General features: G+C 37.3%; 1 protein-coding gene across 1 annotated transcript in view; it reads left to right on the top strand.

The window, feature by feature from the left end:
* The window catches only part of rhbdf1b (rhomboid 5 homolog 1b (Drosophila)), a 35,249-nt gene extending 16,687 nt beyond the window's left edge, over window positions 1–18,562 (top strand). Inside the window, exons 4-18 of the mRNA XM_058794484.1 lie at window positions 5,196–5,409; window positions 5,622–5,828; window positions 7,504–7,626; window positions 8,357–8,520; window positions 8,646–8,897; window positions 9,028–9,139; window positions 9,224–9,298; window positions 9,995–10,156; window positions 10,234–10,334; window positions 10,420–10,483; window positions 10,582–10,676; window positions 15,647–15,722; window positions 15,924–16,024; window positions 16,176–16,329; window positions 17,811–18,562. Coding sequence (XP_058650467.1) covers window positions 5,196–5,409; window positions 5,622–5,828; window positions 7,504–7,626; window positions 8,357–8,520; window positions 8,646–8,897; window positions 9,028–9,139; window positions 9,224–9,298; window positions 9,995–10,156; window positions 10,234–10,334; window positions 10,420–10,483; window positions 10,582–10,676; window positions 15,647–15,722; window positions 15,924–16,024; window positions 16,176–16,329; window positions 17,811–18,230 — 2,320 coding nt within the window. The 3' untranslated portion in view covers window positions 18,231–18,562. The remainder of the gene's footprint in view (window positions 1–5,195; window positions 5,410–5,621; window positions 5,829–7,503; window positions 7,627–8,356; window positions 8,521–8,645; window positions 8,898–9,027; window positions 9,140–9,223; window positions 9,299–9,994; window positions 10,157–10,233; window positions 10,335–10,419; window positions 10,484–10,581; window positions 10,677–15,646; window positions 15,723–15,923; window positions 16,025–16,175; window positions 16,330–17,810) is intronic.
* Window positions 18,563–21,370: the final 2,808 nt, after the last annotated feature.

Raw genomic sequence — 21,370 nt, 5'->3', positions numbered from 1 at the left:
AACACTGAAGCTGGATTTTCCAGCAATGGCTTTGTGGTTTCTGATACAATGACACTTTTATGTTGTGACTGAGCTAAAAGGCTAATTCATTATTAACAACGGTGTATGTGCTAAATAAAAAATAAAGTCAAGAATGTGTTTTGTATCCGTCTTCCGTGCTTATTCTTTTTAAATCGCTGACTGCTCTCTAGACTCCCTGCCAGTAACAAGCACTGTTTATCTTAATGGCTTTGGATGTTTTATCTTCCTGGTATGGCTTGAAGTCCTCCACTGTGAGGAGACACAGCAGTAAATCACGCTAATGTATTTATGTTCGTTTTGACTGCATGTGCACATCTCTTTTTCAGCATCTGTTCTTGTGCTCATATTTTACAAGACCAGTATGATATAGAGTCTGTCCTCTTTGTTAACCTACTGCTTTTCTTCTGCAATTAATTTGATCCTGTCAGCTTCTTAAATGCAACTCAATTTTTTTCCAGCTTTGTTTTTCTTCTGTAACTAAACTGGTTGCTTTTCTGTCTTTTCTCTTTTCCCCTGTTTTCTCATCTGCCTTTCCTGATCCTCCTCACCTCATCCCCTCCAGTCCCACAGGGAAGAGGGTACGCTTTGAGCAGATGAGTACCGTCCTGGTTAAAGGCCAGTGTTTCTCACGTCTGGAACCCCCCAGACGTCAGTCACTGCCTCAAATCGTCCTCAGGTACCGTGGAACCAAAATAGACCCACTGAAGTCGAAATTCATAGAGCATGCAGAGAAATTTTTTTTTGCCATTTTTCCACATACTGTGGTTTAAAGTAATGATCAGCTTGGATCAGGCATTTGTTGTTGTCTTAAACTCTTTTATTTAAAAAAAAAAAAGATTTAAAGACTTTTTAATCTGGTTCGCCCATGCTTAGTTTAAAATGAATTATTTAAAATAACATAGTCCTTGATCAGCCATAATACTGTCAGAACACACACAGACTCCTACACAAACTGTAAAAAGAGCTCCTTTCTTCCTCTGCACAAAAACAGAAGTGCATCAAAGCCTTCACATCTGCGTCTAAGGGTTTGGCAGTGTTTTAAGATAATCAACTGATAGCGTATTGACTCTTGAGTCCACCATGTGTCTGCCATCAAAGGAATATCTGAGCTGTGGGAGAAGAGCATGTCATGACAGAAAATGTTATTCACAATGTTGAAAAAAACTGCTATGTGGGCCTCTTTCGGCTATTTTCAACTCTACCGCTGGTTGTGACTCATGCTTTATTAATGTAAACTTTGTTCTGCACAGGTTTGATGACACTAGTATCGATTCACAGTGTAGTAGTGAGGGTTTCTGGAGTCTTGGGGCTGTAAATGTGTTTTGTCTATATTATGATTCATTCAGCTTTAGAAAAACTATATTAATAATGGTTATTATTGGTAATAATTGCATTGACACTACACAGGCCTAGCTTCTACAAGTAAGATATACGATAAATAATTTATTTTAAAGTTTTATACATCTAATTGTAATAGTGGGGAGAAAAAGATATGCTGTCATCTCAAATATTTCCACTTTTAAAAAAAACAAAAAATAAAAATAAAATAAAATAAATAAAAAAACAGTTAAATACTATTTAAAATAAATTAAATTAAATTAATTACAAATATCAAAATTTTAGTAGCCATTATTCTAGTCTTCATTGTCACATGATCCTGCAAAAAATTTGTATCAATTGATTTGTATCAATTTAATGCATCCTTGCTGAATAAAAGTATTAATTTCTTTCAAAAACCAAAAAACAACAACAACAAAAAAAAACATTCTTACTGACCCCAAACTCTAGAATGGCTGAATATATAATTATTTGGTAAATTCTTTAAAAAAAAAAAAAACATTCTGGACCTTCTCTGGTGAAGGTAAGAGCCGATAGATAGACAGCAGTGTAAAAACATTATGCTTCGTTGTATCTATCACAGTGGGTCCTTGTGAAGATATAAAGCTGCCTGTGTTTTATTAAGGGGTTCTTTATTTTTAGGGGTCCTGGACATCACCATCAACAAACCCCTGCTCTATAACAGGGTGTAATTGTACCATCTCCCCATTTAAAAACAGGACTCCACCTCTCTGTCATTGACAAAACTATCCACAAGTTAATTGATTCACTGTCCAGACTAATAACTGTTAAAAATCACTGATGTGCATGATGGTGCTTGTTGGGAATTGCACGTCAGATTGTGAAGGGGGTTGAAAGAAGTGTAATTTCTTCCACCGGTGTTTTTGAAAGACAGAGTAATTTGCAATGGACTGTTACAGAGGAGACTGTATTATAGTTTGAGATATGTGTGATTGTATGTGTGAGCAGGTGTGTGTGCTCATAATTGAATTGTGCAAACTGAGTCTTTTAGTCCCAGTTCTCATCACTTATCTCATGTTTCGGCACGTTCCCTACTCTTTTTCTCTCTCTCTCTCTCTCTGTTCTCTGTCTCTCTCTTTTAGTCAGATGAGCTGGTATTTTTTTTTAGTCAGATGAGCTGGTATTTTACTGGGTGTTTACACGCACTCCTCAAACACTATTTGAGTATGCGGCAAGAGTAAAGTGGAGTTGCTGTCGGGATATGAATCACTGCTGTATGTTCTCAGACACATTAAGTGTTTAAGCAAGTCTTGATCCTTCAGACTTACGTGGAGTATAGCAGGTTTTCTGCCTGAACTCTAACATCAAGGAAATGTCTTGTTTGCCTGTCTGACATCATGTGATATGGGGGTGGGGGTGGGGGGTGGGGGTATAAGGAAGGGCAAGCCAATATTTCACTCAGTGTGAAGGCTTCTGTTCCCCCTCTACCTCAGACATGACCTTCCTTGCCTCCTGGGATGAGTTAGACAGGTAGGTCAATGGATAGTTTAAATGATTCACAGTGTCTTTATGAGTGATGTGGATTTTTTTGTGGATTTTTTTAATCAAATATTTGATAAAATATTTTTTTAAACAATCAGACAGCTTTTTAAACAGAGAATTTTTATTTATTTTATTAGTTTAATTTGTGTTGTGAATGCATAAACTTGATTTTGTAAAGTGTACTTTTTAGTAAGGTTGTAAATTGGTGTGGTTTATGGTCTTGTTTGGTTTATAGATCATCCCAATGTGTTTGGTTTATTAATTGGTAAAGTATTTGGGTTTTTTCGGGTACACACTGCTATGGAATACTTGATTTTGATTGGTCAGTTGCTGTACACTGTAAAAAGTGATAAGTTGACTTAACTTAAAAAAATTGAGGAAACCCGTTGTCTTAAAATGAAGTAAATAATAATAATTTTAAAAAAGTTACGTGAACTTGACAATTCAGGCAACGGGTTTTCTCAATTTTTTTAAGTTAAGTCAATTTATCACTTTTTATAGTGTATGTGGTATATTTGATCGTTGTCAGGTTTAGTTTTGATAGTTGTAACTTTATTCATTAATCTCACTAAATTTTGTTAGCTTACTTCTAAAACAAATCATTATCATATGCAATTACTTATTTCATTTTACTATTTGACTGTTTACATCAAGTCAATGAAGTATTTTTTCGGTGCATAGTAGTGCTATGCTTAGCAGTGATTTTTTTTCATCACCATATCGAGTGTTTTCAGTTAAGGAGTTTGTTTAGTTATTGGATAGTAGAACTGTTCAAGTTATTTTCTTGGTTGATTTTACTGAAAATGTTCTTTCTCAAATCATTCCTCCAAAAAGAGGGTGACATTAAACTGGTGACTCCCCCTCTGCTGCCTTAAAAGGTCTTCCCTCAGCTGGCCTCCCTTGTAATGATGCACAGCCGACTCTGTTATTACTATGTGTCCTTTACTCTAAACACTGCTGATGTCCTCACTGTACTACCAGCGTTTACACACACTTCAAACACTTGAAGACTCTGTCCAGGATTGTGTGTTAGGGGACACACACTAATGTATTTTTGTCTTGTTTTCCAGTAAAGTAACATCTTAACATCCCTTAAAATAAGACAGGTTGACTTGAGAAGCGATATTGCATAAGCTATTAAGAGATTATTATATCTTGAATTAAATGTATGTCTAAACCCAGGGGTTTCCAAATATTTTTGTCAGCGGAACCCCTTAAAATCTTAGGGGGTAATTTTAAGTTTAGATTAATATTTCAATAATTGAATGATATATTCATATGTTTGTGTTTTTTGATGTTCACGTAACTTGCAAGTAAACATATACAAATTTTGATTATACTTTTGTAACTCTAATAATAATAATGAAGATAGAAATGTATTATTGTTGTAAATTACACCTGTCTTGTAAAATAAAATAAAAATAAATAAATGCTCGATAATTATGGACCCATATTTAATTAAATTGCTGCCTTTGATTTGATAATAGCAAGTCAAGTCAAGTCACCTTTATTTATATAGTGCTTTTAACAATAAAGATTGTGTCAAAGCACTGAACAGTATCAAATTAGAGGATAGAGTGTCAGTAATGTATAATGATAAGATTAAACACTCAATTTTCAATTTTCAGTTAAAGGCATTTCATTATTGAATTCAGAGATGTCATTGTCTAGCTCAGTTTAGTTTAAATATTATCTGTGCAATCAAATCGGCGATAATCGCTAGAAATGAATAGCACTAAGCTATGTCATGATTTCAGTTTTATTTTGATTAATTGTGCAGCCACATTTATTTCTTTTAATTTTACAGTCAATGTAATTATAAGCATTGCATCAATTTTATTTTCCCCCATTTGGAAAACCCTTAACCTGTTGGTAAAGAGTTTGCCTTAAGCATAAATAAATTTAGTGAAAAAACAAATTATCTTAATTCAAATTATCTTATATCTTATTTATTTTTATTTTTTTTACAATTTAGCATCACAAGTGAATTTATTGTGTCTTAGGGATGTTTTTATTTGTACTTTAAAATGAAACAAAAATATAGAATAAAGAAAAAATCATAGTATGATTTAAATTAAAAATGAGTTTTATCCATTAATGTTAGACACTCATGAATCATTCTCTCGAAAAGAGTTAATTCACGTAATTACAGTCGACCACAGTTGTTTTGGAGGTCTCAAGAGGTTATTTTATTCAGAACCTCAGACTTGTTTTGACTCTTTACTCAGATTACACAATGGATTTGATCATGTTTTTCCATTCTCTTTGTACACATAGTGTTGTAAAGCTGTTGTATTTACTGTTACTATAATTAACAATAAATGTGACTGCAGGGGCACAGCAGACTGGTTTGGGGTAAGCAATGATGTGGATGCCACTCAGAAATGGCAGCGGAAGAGCCTTCGTCACTGTACCCAGCGCTACGGCAAACTGAAGCCTCAGGTGATACGTGAAATGGACCTGCCCAGTCAAGACAATCTCTCCATGATCAGTACTGAGACCCCTCCTCCTCTATACGTTCCCCCCGCACAGCATGGCATGCAGAGGGTAAGCTGGACACATACTCATCCCTTTATCATGGTGCAATCCAAAATAGCTTAAACTGTTCTATTTGAAACCACATTGTTTCTATAAAACATTGGACTTCCATTAACATTTCCCTTTAGCATTTACTATTGCTGTTGCACACTATGGTGGTTTTGATACAGATGGGGTGATCATGACTCACTGTTTAGGCTTTTTGTGGTTGGTGTCTGCAGATCGTAGACCCGCTGGCTCGGGGTCGAGCGTTCCGTAATGTAGAGGAAGTGGACGGTCTTAGTATACCTCCGACCCCCATCACCCCCTGCGCCGCTTCCCTGTGCTCCTTTACCAGCTCCCGCTCTGGCTTCAATCGACCTCCCCGTCGGCGAAAGCGTGAGTCTGTTGCCAAAATGGGCTTCAGAGCGGCTGCTGCTCTGGTGAAGGTAAGAGCCGATGGATAAACAGCAGTGTAAAGCATTTTTTCATCTCCACTGGGTATGTTTTATAACAGGGCTTCTAGACAAGGGGGCCAGGGCAAACTTCCAAGGGGGACTTATATACTATTATATATACTAAAACTTAATTGAAATACATTTCTTTTTTCTCCTCAGTATACATGTTTTTTTGAATAACATGCTGAAAGGGATAGTTTACCCCAAAATTTTAATTCTGTCATTAATTACTCACCCTCATGTCGTTTCAAACCCGTAAGACCTTTGTTCATCTTCGGAACACAAATTAAGACACTTTTGATGAAATCTGAGAGCTTTCTGACCCTCCATAGACCACAATGCAACTGACACGTTCAAGGCCCAGAAAGGTAGTGAGGACATTGTTAAAATAGTCCATGTGACATCAGTGACATTCAACCTTAATTTTATGAAGCTATGAGAATACTTTTTGTGCTCAAAGAAAATAAAAATAATGACTTTATTCAACAATTTCTTCTCTTCGATGCGTGTTCACGAATGTACCACGACGCATATAAAACTTTCATTTTATTCATAATCTGATAATGTTGATAATGATAATATAATGATAATATCTGTTTAATACAATTAATATCTTAATTTGTGTTCCCGAAGATGTACGAAGGTCTTATGGATTTGAAACGACATGAGTAATTAACGACAGAATTTTTATTTTGGGGGAACTATCCTTTGAATCAGAATCACAATTCATTTGAGTTGAGGTGAATAATTTTTTAAATGTTAACATTCCCATGTTTTATGTTGCTAAAAATGTTTGAAAATTGTCATAATTCAAGCAAAAATCCCTGAGGAAATATCTTGCCCAATTTGGGTGGCCTTCAAGTCAAAAATGTTGAGGACTACTGACTTCTACCATTGTAGAAGCTCTACTTTAGTTGCATAGAACTGAATAGCTCCAAAAACTGATTTCATTTCCGGGATTTCCAGGGAAATCATGCTTTAGTTTTATTATCATCCCCCAGACATGAACACAACAAGTTCCCAGACAGGAACAAACAACAGGATAAAGCGACAGACTCGATTTCTGACATTTGCTGAAAGAAAAAAAATCACCTTTTGATTTGAATGCGGAAATCTCCTTTGAGCTCGAGCCCCTAATGTCAAAGTGACGTGAATGCCTTTGGAACAAGGCATCGGACGTTCAATAAACCCAGCCATGGTGATTATCATAGATTACTTCAGAGGCTCACTTTGACGTCCTTGTAAAGATTGCAATAAATATTACCCTCCCCCGTATAATCTGTTATGTAAAAGTTTATCTCTGGCTTGACTTGTTAGCTCTGGATTTGGCCCAGTTCCATTTAGTGCCTGAGCCCATTTGACCAGGCTATAGGCCGGGAACAACCCTAACAGATGGCTATGATAATTCCACTGGAATGTTCAGCTGTTAGTCCGATAGAATATTCTGGAGCAGGTTAAGGTAATCCCCTGCTTGGCCACAGAAGCAGCACAGCTGCATTGGAAAGGACATTAGGATTTTAACCATTGTTTGTGATGTATAACATGTGATCTATAATTTCACAGTTGTTATGTTCATTTCTATTCATTATATGAACATTGAGCACAGCAGTAAGCATGATGTTGTTAATGAGGATGATAGTAAAGATTATAATGACGGTGGTTTTAGGGACGCTCTCTGCGGGAAGGTGCTGCTCGGCGAGTGCATCGGCGGAGTTTTGCCACAGCTAGTTTTCTGGATGAGGACACTGTGGATTTCCCAGATGAACTGGACACCTCCTTCTTTGCCAAGGTGAAACTAAATACAAAACCTGACCATCTCAATGCTTCCACCTAGGGGTTGATATATGTAAAGTTTATTGCAAATGATCTAATTAGTCATAATTTTTTTAATTGTTGTTAAGCTGAAATGCACCACTAGCATTATCAAACTGAAGAGCATCATAATAGCTAACCTTTAAGTGGGATCAGTGTTATTTTAATGTTATTAGTATTAGTATTCATGTTTATATATAATAGTAGTGTTTATTAATATTATATATTTATTTAATATTTCATAATATTTAAATATTTATTTTTTATACTTTGTTATTATTTTAATTTTCATTTAAGTTTTAGTTATTTTATGTGCTTTTGTCATTAATTCTATGTGCTTTTACCATATTTATTAGTTGTTATTTATATATATATACAGTATCTGTTTAGCTTTAATTTTATTTCATTCTAGGTTTAGTTTAAGTAATTTTAACTTAGTTGCCAAAGCAACATTTCTAATTTTTGTTATTTCTGATTTTTTCAGTTAATATTTATATTTTACTATATGTTAGCATTATTTAAATTTCAGTTTTTTATTTATTTTTTTTTTTTACAATAACACTGGCTTGGTTAGGGAAAATGGCTGGGAAACTATTTTTAACATTCGAAAAAATCACACACTTAAGCTAAGAAATTAGACAGTTATTATTTTTGTTGTACACTTAAATGAATTTTATGTATTCAATGTAGCCATTCTGTCATTTTAGGATGGGCTTGCACATGAAGAGCTGTCCACATACGCAGACGAGGTGTTTGAGTCGCCTTCTGAAGCTGCCATTAAAGAAATTGATGCCAGTATAGCTGGAGACGAGAGGGACCTGACAGGAAGTGCCCTAGAGAGGACAGAACTAGAGCGGAGCCATCTTATGCTGTGAGCCACATGCACACATGACAAACATTTTTGAGCTTTTAATATATTATTCTGAATGCTTTTAAGTGGACTTCTCAGTCAGTTTTTTTAAAAGCTCATTTTTATGTCTCCCCATCTCTCTTCAGGCCTCTTGAGAGGGGATGGCGTAAGGGAAAGGATGGTGCTCTGATTCATCCTAAAGTGCGATTACGGCAGGAAGTGGTGAGTGTGAGCGGTCAGCAGCGTGGACAGCGCATTACTGTGCCTGTTAAGAAACTCTTTGCCAAGGAGAAGCGTCCTTATGGGCTTGGCATGGTGGGCCGACTGACCAACCGCACCTACCGCAAACGCATTGACAGTTATGTCAAGAAACAGATAGAAGACATGAATGACCACAGGTATTAACAACAATATTGTGGTTGGGAGCCTTTTTAAAATGCGTGATGTAGATGTTCTCTGGATATGGTTGAGATACTGAATTATAGGTGTCTGTACAGGGTGATGAATTGGTGTTTTTTTATCCCACAGGCCTTTCTTCACTTACTGGATCACCTTTGTCCATTTGCTGATTACCATCTTGGCGGTTTCCATCTATGGCATTGCACCTGTGGGCTTTTCACAACATGAAACAGTTGATTCTGTAAGTAAAACAATGTGCATTTGGGTTTGTTACACTGTACTTCTCTTTAATATGGTGTGTAACAGGTTATGTCATCTGCTGTAGGTCTTACGAAACAAAGGAGTTTATGAAAACGTAAAATTCATGCAGCAAGAAAATTTCTGGGTTGGACCAAGCTCGGTAAATATATACATTACTTTAATTGTGTACATGGTAACTACAGTTATGAAATGCCAAAAGTGATTATTTTAAAGTATTAAACTAAATATGACTTAAAATGATAATGCTTTTATCAAAGTATTTGCATATGTTGATAAATGTACCAAGATAAGGGGCCTTTATGGTTTATTTTCAAACAAATTTTTTTGCTACATCCATATTGAAATACAACAAATCTTTTTTTCAATCATCATAAACTTAAGAAACTTTAAAAGGAAAACGTGTATGAGGCCATAACTGCATGTGTAATATTTTGAACAGGAATTATGAGGCTATAAAATACTGTTTTGAACATTTACTGTTTGATAAATGTTGTTCTTAACCAATATTAAAACTTGAATTATTGAATGAAGCTAAAATAATATCAAATAAAAACATTCAAAAAACCAAAATAGTGAAATATTATAAATATATAAACGCTTCTAAAATTACTAAAATTAAAACTGATATAAAAATAAAGCTAAATAGAAATACTTATAAATAAAAATAAACACTAATAAAAAATTACAAAAGCACAAAATTGAAAATATGTAAATAAAAAAGACTATTAATAAATACTGTTATAGTAAATAAATAATGCTAAAATAAAATAGATTGAGTTTAGTATGTTCCCATTGTGCTCTTGCCTAATATGCAGTTCTTGTTCCTGGCCTGCAGGAGGCGCTGATTCACCTCGGGGCTAAGTTCTCCCCCTGCATGCGCCAGGATCAGGAGGTGCACCAGCTCATTCAGGAGAAGAAGAACAGTGAGCGGCACTCGGCCTGCTGCGTCCGCAATGACCAATCAGGCTGCGTGCAGACCTCTCAGGAGGAGTGCTCGGTCAGTTCCTGTGTGACCTCACATATCGACATTAATGTCAACCTATTTTTACACAAATGTCCCTTTAATGTTCTCAGAGTACTCTGGCATTATGGGTAAAGTGGCCTCAGCACCCAAGTGCTCCGTATCTGGAGGGGAAAGTGCGTCAGTATGGCTCTGTGTGCCATCAAGACCCCAGGTACAATTATAACCCTCTTTGATTTGTTAGCCATTCACCTCTTCTGTGGATTTAATTATCTTATTTAACACATTTATACCTTTAGGATTTGTCTGGAGCCTGCCTCAGTTACTCCTCACGAGTGGCCTGATGATATCACTAAGTGGCCGGTGAGTTTGCTACAGTGACGGTTTCTCGACCGACATGACCACAACATTAAATTTTTTTGCTTCAATGTAATACTGTTATACTGCTCTTCCTCTCACAGATATGCACCAGGTACAGCACAGGGAACCACACTAACCTGCCACACATTGATTGTGCCATCACTGGCAGACCCTGCTGCATCGGAACCAAAGGAAGGTGAGGAAAACCTGCTGACACCTATTACACCATGAGATACACTGGAAAAAAAAGGCTTATCTTGTTTCTAGTTAAAATATCTAAAAATTCTTAAATCAAGATGCATTTACAATAAGCAAAATGACATAAGATATTTAGTTGTTGTCTTTTTTTTTAAAACAAAGTCAAATTATCTGCCAGTGTGATAAGTAAAATAATCTTGTTTTAAGAGTATTTTACATACCTCACTGGCAGATAATTTTACTTGTTTTAAGCACAATTCACTTAATTTAGATTTTCTTTCACTTAATTTAGATCTTATGTCATTTTGCTAGTAAATTCATCTTGATTTAAGAATTTTAAGGTGTCCTTGTTACACGTTACATGTACTTACTATTATAATAACAATAAATTATGCATAATTACATGCAAGTAACCCTAATCCTAACCCTAACCATGTAGAAAGTACATGTAGTTCATAAATATTACTCAGTACTTAATTGTATAATTACACTGTAACAAGGACACCTTAAAATAAAGTGTAACCATCAGTGTATTAACAAGTGATTCACAACAAAGGCTGATTAACAGGGACAAATATAAATCCATAAAATTCTTTTAAGAGTATTTTTAACAGTATTTTTATTAATAGAAATCTTTTGCAACATTGTAAATGTCTTTGTTGTGTTCAGAACAACTTAAAAGGCTTATACTGTATTCCTGTATTCCATTTTGATCAAAGTAATACATCTTAAAGTATTAAATTCTTTTTTTTTTTTAAACTTACTGAGCCCTAACTTTTGAACAGTAATTAGTTTTCCTTGCAAAAATGTATTTTAGTGGTTTTGAATGAGAAATATGTTGGACACCAGATGGTTACAACATCTACTGGCAGGGGCTGACGAGGGTCATGCATGAGCGGTATTAACATTAAGTGGTTTGACATCTTGTGGCATATGTCACAAAAACTTGTCTTGTGTCAGTGGATTATGGCATGTGAAAAATTGTGGAACAAGATGCAGTATGTTGTGGCACCTTATAATGTATGTCGCTGCCTGCCGGCATATAGATGTGTAACACGCACTTAATGACAGACTGTTATTTAATCAATAGTATTGCTTTTAAACATACACTAAGTCAACAATAACTGAGTTCATTTTGTCCTGTGTATATATTATTACAGAGTGAGCTCATATTTTAATATGTACTACAAAAACTATATTTTTGAAAATGTATTATTTAATTTATAAATTTTATTTACATTTCTTAAAAAGTATGACTACATTAGGGTGTTTATGTAGGATTGTATCTCAATATCTCAATATTTTATTAAACATTATTTAATTGACACTTTACTTAATTTTTTAATTTTGTGTCCCAGTTGCATCGATATAGCTGCTGACTCCTATAAAATCATGTGTCAGTCACTACTGGATGTGCCACAACATTCTTCATCATGTTCTGCCATTTTCATGGGCAAATGCCACAATCCACTGACACATGACAAAAATTTTGGGACCACAAACCACTGAAAGCATCTCAGGTTACATATGTAACCATGGTTCCCTGAGAAGGGAACAAGACACTGCGTCCTATAGGGGTCGCTATGGGGAACGCCTTCTTCGTGACCCGTGTCTGAAGCCTGAATTCAAAACGACAATAACATTGGCAGGCGATAGCCTATGACGTCACTACCGGCGTGACCACAGTATAAAAGGGCGCCGGTAGAATACAAACATCCTCTTCTTCGTCTGAAGCTACATCCGAAGCATGGCGATGATGCTAGAGGACGCAGTGTCTCGTTCCCTGCTCAGGGAACCATGGTTACATACGTAACCTGAGACGTTCCCTTTCGAGAGAACATATAACTGCGTCCTCTAGGGTCGCTATGGGGAACGGTATACCCACACTGCCATGCTGAGGGGCGTGCAAGCCAAGTACCAAGGTGAGCACTAAGTACCAGCTCCACCCAAAGTGAGGGAGCTGCCCCAGTGACGTCCAGGCGGCTGTCAGTGACTTATCCCCCTCGGCCAAAGGTCTGAGCTGTACACCCAGAGATACATAAGTGGAGTGGGGCCCAAGGTGAACCGGGGCCAGAACCAACTCAGAGAATGGGAACGAGGTTGAACGCATAACCCATACCATGTAGGATTTCAGAAAAGTGTGCAAGGTGTCTAGTGTGCACACTTACCACAATGTGGATTTTAGAAAGCGCACAGAAGCTAGCGTGTACACTTACCATAAACATGGATTTAGAACTTTAGCCCAGGAGCTGCATCGACATGTCCTAGGTAGTAGATGCTCAAGAATACATAAGTGGAGTGGGGCCCAAGGTGACCTTAAGAAGAACACCGTTTAAAAAATGCTCAATGAGGCCGTTTCTAACAGAGCTTGTGAGGCTCTGTGAAGCAGAGAACTCAATACCCGACTTAGAGGGAAGTTCTAAGGTCTCAGGGAGCAGGACCGTGCTCAAAGTGACCCTCCATAGTGAGGGGAGCACTGTAGCGCTCAATACTGAGCGAGCTGAGTGGGATGCCCCCCCCCGGAGCAGAGAAATCTTTAACTCCTCTTGAATAAGAGGAAACTTGATTGCTCAACAGGAGATAGCATGCTCATAAGGGGAGCGATATTGGCTTAATCCACCAGCATCCCACCAGGGGCTACAACCCGTTGGGAAGCCCCTTATCAAACATATCAGCCAGGTCCACCTGTGAACCCCACAAACTCAGTTTCCTCCGCACCTAAGCAGCGGCAGGTCCCAAACCATGGGGAGCAGATGGCTGCCCCTCCTTCCTCGAAAAGAGGGACAAACGAGAGCGGAGCTTCTTCATGTCCCCTTGAGGACATCGCGTGTGTGCTCCTCGCCCAAACACATGACGCAAAGATCGTGTGTGTCATCATGTGTCAAATAACGAGGACACAGATCTGCACACTTCTTAAACGCCTTGCTAGTGCTTACCATAATATTAGGTAAGAAAGACAAAGCTTTCCAGAGAAAGAAAAAGAAGATGCACAGCTTCAAACAAAACAATCACTGAAGACGAAGAAGAGTTATGTTTGTATATACCGGCACAACCACAGTATAAAAGGGCGCCGGTAGTGACCCCTTTATCTGTCTTTTTTATGTTTCGCCCACATCTGTGGCTTTGTCTCAGTGACGTCATAGGCTGACGCCGGCCAATGTTATTGTCGTTTTGAATGCAGGCTTCAGACACGGGTCACAAAGAAGGCGTTCCCCATAGCGACCCCTAGAGGAGCGGTTCTCAAACCTGTACTGGGGACCCCCAGCCACTACACATTTTGGCTGTATCCGAAATCGCCCCCTATACCCTCAAATAGTGCACTATTTGAGTGGACAGCCATTTTAAGTGGTGTTCGAAACCATAGTGGATGTTCTCGAGTGCACTCATTCAATCCCACAATGCACCGCAAAAACGAGTGTACAACCGATGTACACTCAACGGCTAGAGAATCCCCATAATGCACTGTGAGAGTCGCGCGCCGAATGAATTCCCGCGTCTCGCCAAAAGATGGCACCCGCAGCTGAATCATCCATTCATTAATTTTAGAAGCTCTCGTTCACGGTGTAATACAACAAAGGTACAAATTAATTGTAAATTTACTATTAGGGTTTATACATAATTTCCATGACAGAGTTCAAGATAAATCCTCCAATCTTACTACTGGAGCTGCCTGTTTCAAATGATTATTAAACAGCAAGCAAACTATGCAAAAGTGACAGTCCTTCCGGTGCACAGAGTGTCCGAATTCACTCACTCATTTTCATTCACTCCTTCAAGTGAACTGTATGAGTGGACTAATGTAGAGAATAGTGAATGAGGGTGTAGGGGGGCGATTTCGGATACAGCCTTTTGTATGTCTCTCTCATAGGCCACACCCATTTCAAGTCTTGCAGACTCAACTAATGAGCTGATGAGTTGAATCAGGTGTGTTAAATGAGGGAGACATACAAAATATGCTGTGGTTGGGGGTCCCCAGGACAGGTTTGAGAACCACTGCCCTAGAGGACGCAGTTCAATGTTCCCTCGAAAAGGGAACCAGATTTGTCTTTAAACATAGCAGCATGTGTTGATGGCTTCTGTGCATATGATGCTATGCAACTTAATGTTAATACTGCCTCTCGGGCCATGCTAACCAGCCAAATCTTGACCCTTGCTTGTGACACACTACATTAATGTTAGATAAATGTGAAAATGGAAAGTCTCATCTAGTTACAAGTCAAGTGTCAGTCAAGCTCTATCAGATGGTTTAGGTATTAAGATCATGAGAAACGTGATCAAAATCATACAACAGTTGCAAACAGTTTTGACTGGTAGTGTATCTCATATGTATGTATTGCATATTTTGTGTTTATTGTGTCCTTTGGAAATCAAATTCCTTAAAGGGATAGTTTACCCAAAAATGAAAATTCTATCGTAATTTACTTACCCTTACATTGTGGGCTTAGAAACACAAATTAATATATTTTTAAACCTAATAGGTTTCTGTCCATTGAAAGTAGCCAAAACTTAGATCCAAAAAGGTTACAAAGGTGTTGTAAAATGGATCCGTATGAATTGAAAAATTTAATCCAAGTCTTGCAAAGAGATATAATCACTTCATATGAGGAAAAGAATAAATTTAAGCACAGTACATACACAGTGGTAAACATGGAAAGTCAGAAGTTACACACACACAGGCTTACCATACGTGATTTGCTCTGTTATTGTGTTTACATGTGAATAAAAGCCTAAATTAAATCTGTTCATCATATAAAATGACCACACTGCATCTCTTCAAAAGCTGTGGATCAAACCCCTTGATTCATTATAATCATTTTGGACCTTTTAAGTTTTGGTTACCTGGACTATCAATGGTGTTTCCAAGATTACATCTTATGGGTTTGGAATGACGTGAGGGTGAGTGAACACTAACAGAATTTTCAATTATTGGTGAACTACCCCTTTAAATGTGAATCGTGATTTGCACAGGTGTGAGATTACATCAAGAGAGTACTGTAACTTCATGAAGGGATACTTCCATGAGGAGGCCACACTGTGTTCCCAGGTCAGTGAGCATTTTACCTGTTGACATATAAAATCTATACATTCTGTTCATTTATGTGGAGCAGTAGTGCAATTTTATGAATTGCCAGCAGGGGGTGTAAAGACCTTCAGCTGTACCAGTGTCTGTAATTAGAGTGTACAGACCTTTAGCTATAAATTGTAATTTGTGTAATTATGGATAAAACTGATTATCTGCTCTCAGGTTCATTGCATGGATGATGTGTGTGGCCTCCTGCCGTTCTTGAACCCAGAGATCCCAGACCAGTTCTATCGGCTCTGGCTCTCTCTCTTCCTGCATGCTGGGTGAGTAGGAAGCGTGATCCGTTGCAGGGGGCCTATTGTGAATTTCGCAATAAATTGAATGCAGTGTCAGATTACTTATCCTGACTGCACTTTCTTGACAAATGTAAAGCCGTGTTTGATTGATAGCGTAAGTCTCTCCCTGTCTCTGCAGGATTCTGCATTGCCTGGTGTCTGTGTGCTTCCAGATGACTATTTTGAGGGATTTGGAGAAGCTAGCGGGCTGGCTGAGAATCTCCATTATCTATATCCTCAGTGGAATTACAGGAAACCTGGCCAGTGCCATCTTCTTACCGTACAGAGCAGAGGTACAGGATGACTACAGATCCTTGAGTCTGGATCAGGGGTCTTAAACTCCTCACATTCAGTTATGAAATCATTTCATCCAGAGTGTTAGCAGTTAAATCCAACCTGCATATCATTTCTTACTTTTTGCATTGACTTAAATTGACTTAAATTACTTAAATTGTTAAGTAATTTTCCTAAAGATTTTAATACAGCATATAATTTTTTTTTAAAAAGTCTGCTTAAATAAGAAGAAATTAATATTTTTATTCAGGAAGGAAGCATTAAATTGATCAAAAGTTACATTAAGGACATTTGTTATATTATAATACAATTATATGTTTATAGTTATAAAAGATTTCTATTTCAAATAAATGTAGTCCTTTCTAACTTTCTATTCATTAAGCTGAAAAAAAAAAAGCATTACAATTTCCACAAAACATTAAGAAGCTTTTTTTACATTGATATTAATAAGAAATGTTTCATGGTCACCAAATCAGCATATTAGAATGGTTTATGGAGGATCATGTGACACTGAAGACTGGCGTAATGGCTGCTGAAAATTCAGTTTTACCATCCCAGGAATAAAATTTATTTTTAGAAAAGTTATTTTAAATAGTAACAATATTTCACAATATTACAGCTTTTTTCTTTATTTTTAATCAAATAAATGCAGCTTTGGTGAGCACTACTTCTTTCAAAAGCATTGCGTCACATTTTATTTTAAGGTCCAATTCTCGCTATTAACAAACTATTAACTATGACTTTTGCCCCAATAAACTCCTAATTTGCTGCTTATTAGTAGTTATTAAGATAGTTGTTAAGTTTAGATATTGGGTAGGATTAGGGATATAGAATATGGTCATGCTGAATATGTGCTTTATAAGTACTAATAAACAGCCAATACGTTAATAATAGGCATGCTAATAAGCAACTAGTGAGAATTGGTGTTATCAAACATTTTTTATAAATACACATGTATATGTATTTTTCAAATTGCTTATTACAGGCCTAAAACACAAATGCCAACATGCATTGTTAACCTTGATGATAACAACTCGCGTTTGTTGAAAATCGAATGCATGTGCTCATACAATTGCTGTGTTTTAAATTGCGTAATGAGTATGTACTGTATTTGATGGCTTACTTGCTTCTTGACTGTTAATAATGTATGTTCTATAAGTATGTAGTATGTATATAATATGCCATGTTGGAATTGGCATGTGATCTATTATGTCTGTTGAGTCAATGAAACCCATGGCATAGTAAATTCTCAATCGGATGCACATTTGGCCGAAGTAGAAGGTCACCCTGGCATTTTTCGGCATTTACAGACATAATGCTCATTTAATATACTGTTTTTCACATACTATATAGTAGCGAAGTAGACATACTCAGATGCCTTACCACCTAGTTAGCATCCCCCAGGTTATTTGAGTTTCAGACCACTGGTCTATGTGGATAACACATGATAGTAACTGCTCCTCTATTCTTCTAATGCCAGGTGGGTCCGGCTGGTTCTCAATTTGGCATCCTGGCCTGTCTGTTCGTGGAACTGTTCCAAAGCTGGCAGATCTTGGCACGGCCATGGAGGGCCTTCATCAAGCTCTCATGCATCGTGCTGTTCCTCTTTGCCTTCGGCCTGCTGCCCTGGATAGATAATTTCGCCCACATCTGTGGCTTTGTCTCAGGCTTCTTCCTTTCCTTCGCCTTCCTGCCCTACATCAGCTTCGGCCGAATGGACATGTGCCGCAAACGTTTGCAGATCCTAGTGGCACTTACTCTATTCCTGGGGATCTTCTCCAGCTTCGTCGTGCTCTTCTACGTTTACCCCGTCAAGTGCGAGTGGTGTGAGCTTCTCACCTGCATCCCGCTGACAGACAAGTTCTGTGAGAAATACGACCTCAATGCTCACCTCCACTGAGGCCTTGCAGAAAAATGGCTAGAACTGTAGGCCTGGAATGATTTGATTACAGACTCTTTGATTTACAACATACAATCTTTTTTATATAATGTACTTTCTAAAGAAGGGTTTATTGTTTTAAATTTTTCTGACTCAGAGAAGAGCCCACCCCAGGAGGGAACAATAATAATTATGCCAGTCGTGCCTTTTCACTCAGTACCAGCTACTGCCATATCTTACAAGATCAGAGCACTTTTGAGGCCGACCTGTGTGTAGTGCTACTACAGTAGTAATGTTCGGTAGTGTTTTAGCTACCTGATCACATGTAACACAAAATACAATGTGACAAAATCTCTAAGTCTGCCTTCATTTTTTTTTCTCGTCTTTTTGTTCCTTAAAATAATAGGATATTGTGAGTTTATTTGCATAGGGAGAATGCAAAAAACATAATTTAAGTTATAAGACTAAAACATGATGCTCATTTGCATCTCAAATAGTGCTTTAAGGAAGGCACTGCACCCAGCTCAATTAGTTTCAAATAGGAAGCAGCATAATTATGCTGTCTTATAGGGGAGGATCACTGTGTCCTTTGTGGAAAAAGCAATCCCATAATGACTTGCAACAAGCTCATTTTTATATGCTAAAATTCATTTGATACTAAAATGCTGAAAATCAAGTACAAAGAGTAAAACAAACATAGATACATTTATTAAATCTAATAGTTAAAACATAGGAGAGATTAACACTAATAAATACATATAAATAAAAATATTAAATAGCACAAATATGAATGATTTCTGAAAAATCATGTGATGCTGAAGACTGAGTAATGGCTGCTGAAAATTCAGCTTCTAAAATTACATCAAAAGCAATGACATTTTAATGTTAATCAAATAAATGCAGCACTGAGCATGTTTTGTTTTTCAAACCAATAAGAAAATCTTACCAACCTCAAACTTTTGAATGGTATTATTTATAAAATAAACTTATAGACTAGTAAATAGGTTTTTATGAAAATAAGTATGCCTTTATAAGTATTAACTAACTATTAACTACAACTTTTGCTTCAGTAAACTCTTAATTACTATCTGTTAATAGTTAGTAAGGGAGATATTAAGTTTAGGTATTGGGAATTAAGGATATAGAATATGGTCATGGAGAATACGTGCTTTATATGTACTAATAAACAGCCAATATGCTAGTAAGTAACACGCATGCTAATAAGCAACTAGTTAATATTGAGAATTGGTTCCTGTGCTTGTGTTACTGAATAATCATATTTGAGGGTTATTGGCATCAAAAATCTAAAATTACAGTGTTGTAGTGTTAGCTTAGCAAAATGCTAATGACAAGGTCTATTGAAATCAACTGTGAGTCATTCCTCTGTTCACTTTGTGGAAAAAAGTCAATTGTAAGTGTTGCTGGATCAAAAGGACGCTCCTTTAGAAGGAAGTTGTCTGTTTACACAGTAGACAGCAATTCAACTCGCTATGCTTTGTAGAAGAGTCATAAAGAATTAAATAGTGTTTATATGAATGGAAACTACATGACACATCCAACCTGTCCTCAGCCGAGTATCAAAATAGTATAGCCTATTAGAGATATACTAATAAATGAATTTCTATTCGGCAGGAAGCGTGGTTTTACGGACCCAGAGCTCTGCCACGTGCACTCACACGTCTGTTCTTCAGACAGCTGCATGTGTTTGCATACTCATCTGTGACAGAGGATGATTGGCCCGGATCTCAGAGCAGCTCTTTGTGCCGTAAGTGTGTGGGGGAGGTTCACGGTTTGCGTGCGCCACGCTGCCTGCCATCATCCTGAAGGATCTGCGGGAGTCTGGAGAGCGCATCACTGCATTAATGGAGCTCCATCTTCACGGTCCAACGTCTCTCCTCCACCTCCTGTAAAAAAAGAACAGAAAAAAAAAAACGAGAAAAAGGCTTCTCTATTGTGAGCTATGCTAATTTCAAGTCTCCCATCCCCCGTTTCCCTAATGTAGCAAACACAACAAGCAAACCCAGTGTTAGTTTAGCCGAGATGGTAATTAAAATCTAACTAATTAATGTGTGCGTTGGGCTCTGGACTGCAGTGGCCGCTCAAGTGCTCTTCTGCTGCTGTTCACAAACAGAGCCACTGTGGCTTAAAGTCTCAGATCTGTCACAAGGAACAGTTCCCAGCATTCCATGCCATCATATGTGTTTTTAACTTCTTCACTGACCCGTCTACTCCTTCCCTGATTCTGATAAGGACAAAGGAGCAGCTGAGGGAAGCACTGCAATCAGATCTTTTTAGCTGCTCTATACATCAAACCCCACACAGGCACTTGAGAGGAAATTAGCCATCTCTCCCCCAGCCCCCAGCCTCTCCGTCCACTGGCCTATAGAGATGGTAATTTTAGGGTAAGAGGGCCATATTACAAATCATTGATCAGAATCAAATCAGCATGCAGGGGGATCCTCTAATCCAGCTACTTCAATTGTGCATAACAGCTATTTGCTGATTAGCGGGCCGTTCGAGAATATTCGAGATACAGTGCCGTGACGTCTCTCTCCATCAGTCTCTCTCTCTCTAATCTCCTTGATTTCTGTTTTAGTACATCCTCATCTGTTTTTTTCAATATTACTTATTCAATTGACTCCAGGAACAAAATATGAATATAGGGGTCTTTCTGTCATATTTAAGCATATATTTGTTGTCATAATGGAATAATACAGTGGGGTTCAAAAGTCTCTTTCTCTTATTCAGTATCTTTTAGATTCATTACAAGTCCACAATTACAGCTCCACAAGTTAAACCTGATGATCATGTTCTCCAGCATGACTTGAATTGATCTTTAAAGCATCTTGTGCTTCAACAAGCACAAACATCAGAACTTTTGCATGGAGTTCATATAGACAGTATCACAACTGCTTCTTCATTTTAAATTGTTCATAACTCATAAAAAAGCTAATAAACTAGATTTTGGATCACAAAGTGGTCTCTTTTGGAACCCACTATGTTTTGACCAATAATTCTCAACCTTTTTGACTTTAAGGCCCCCCATTTGTCCAACACAATTTTCAAGGGCACCTCATAAATTGCTAATTCTGCTAAATCTAATTTTAATAATAATTTAATTCATCCTGAGGCCTTCTAGTAAGTCCAGGGTCCCCTGGTTG

Source organism: Onychostoma macrolepis, chromosome 12 (genome assembly GCF_012432095.1).
Source record: "Onychostoma macrolepis isolate SWU-2019 chromosome 12, ASM1243209v1, whole genome shotgun sequence".
Taxonomy (NCBI): domain Eukaryota; kingdom Metazoa; phylum Chordata; class Actinopteri; order Cypriniformes; family Cyprinidae; genus Onychostoma; species Onychostoma macrolepis.
The sequence above is the reverse complement of the archived record's forward strand: the minus strand, read 5'-3'. Positions and strand labels throughout refer to the sequence as shown.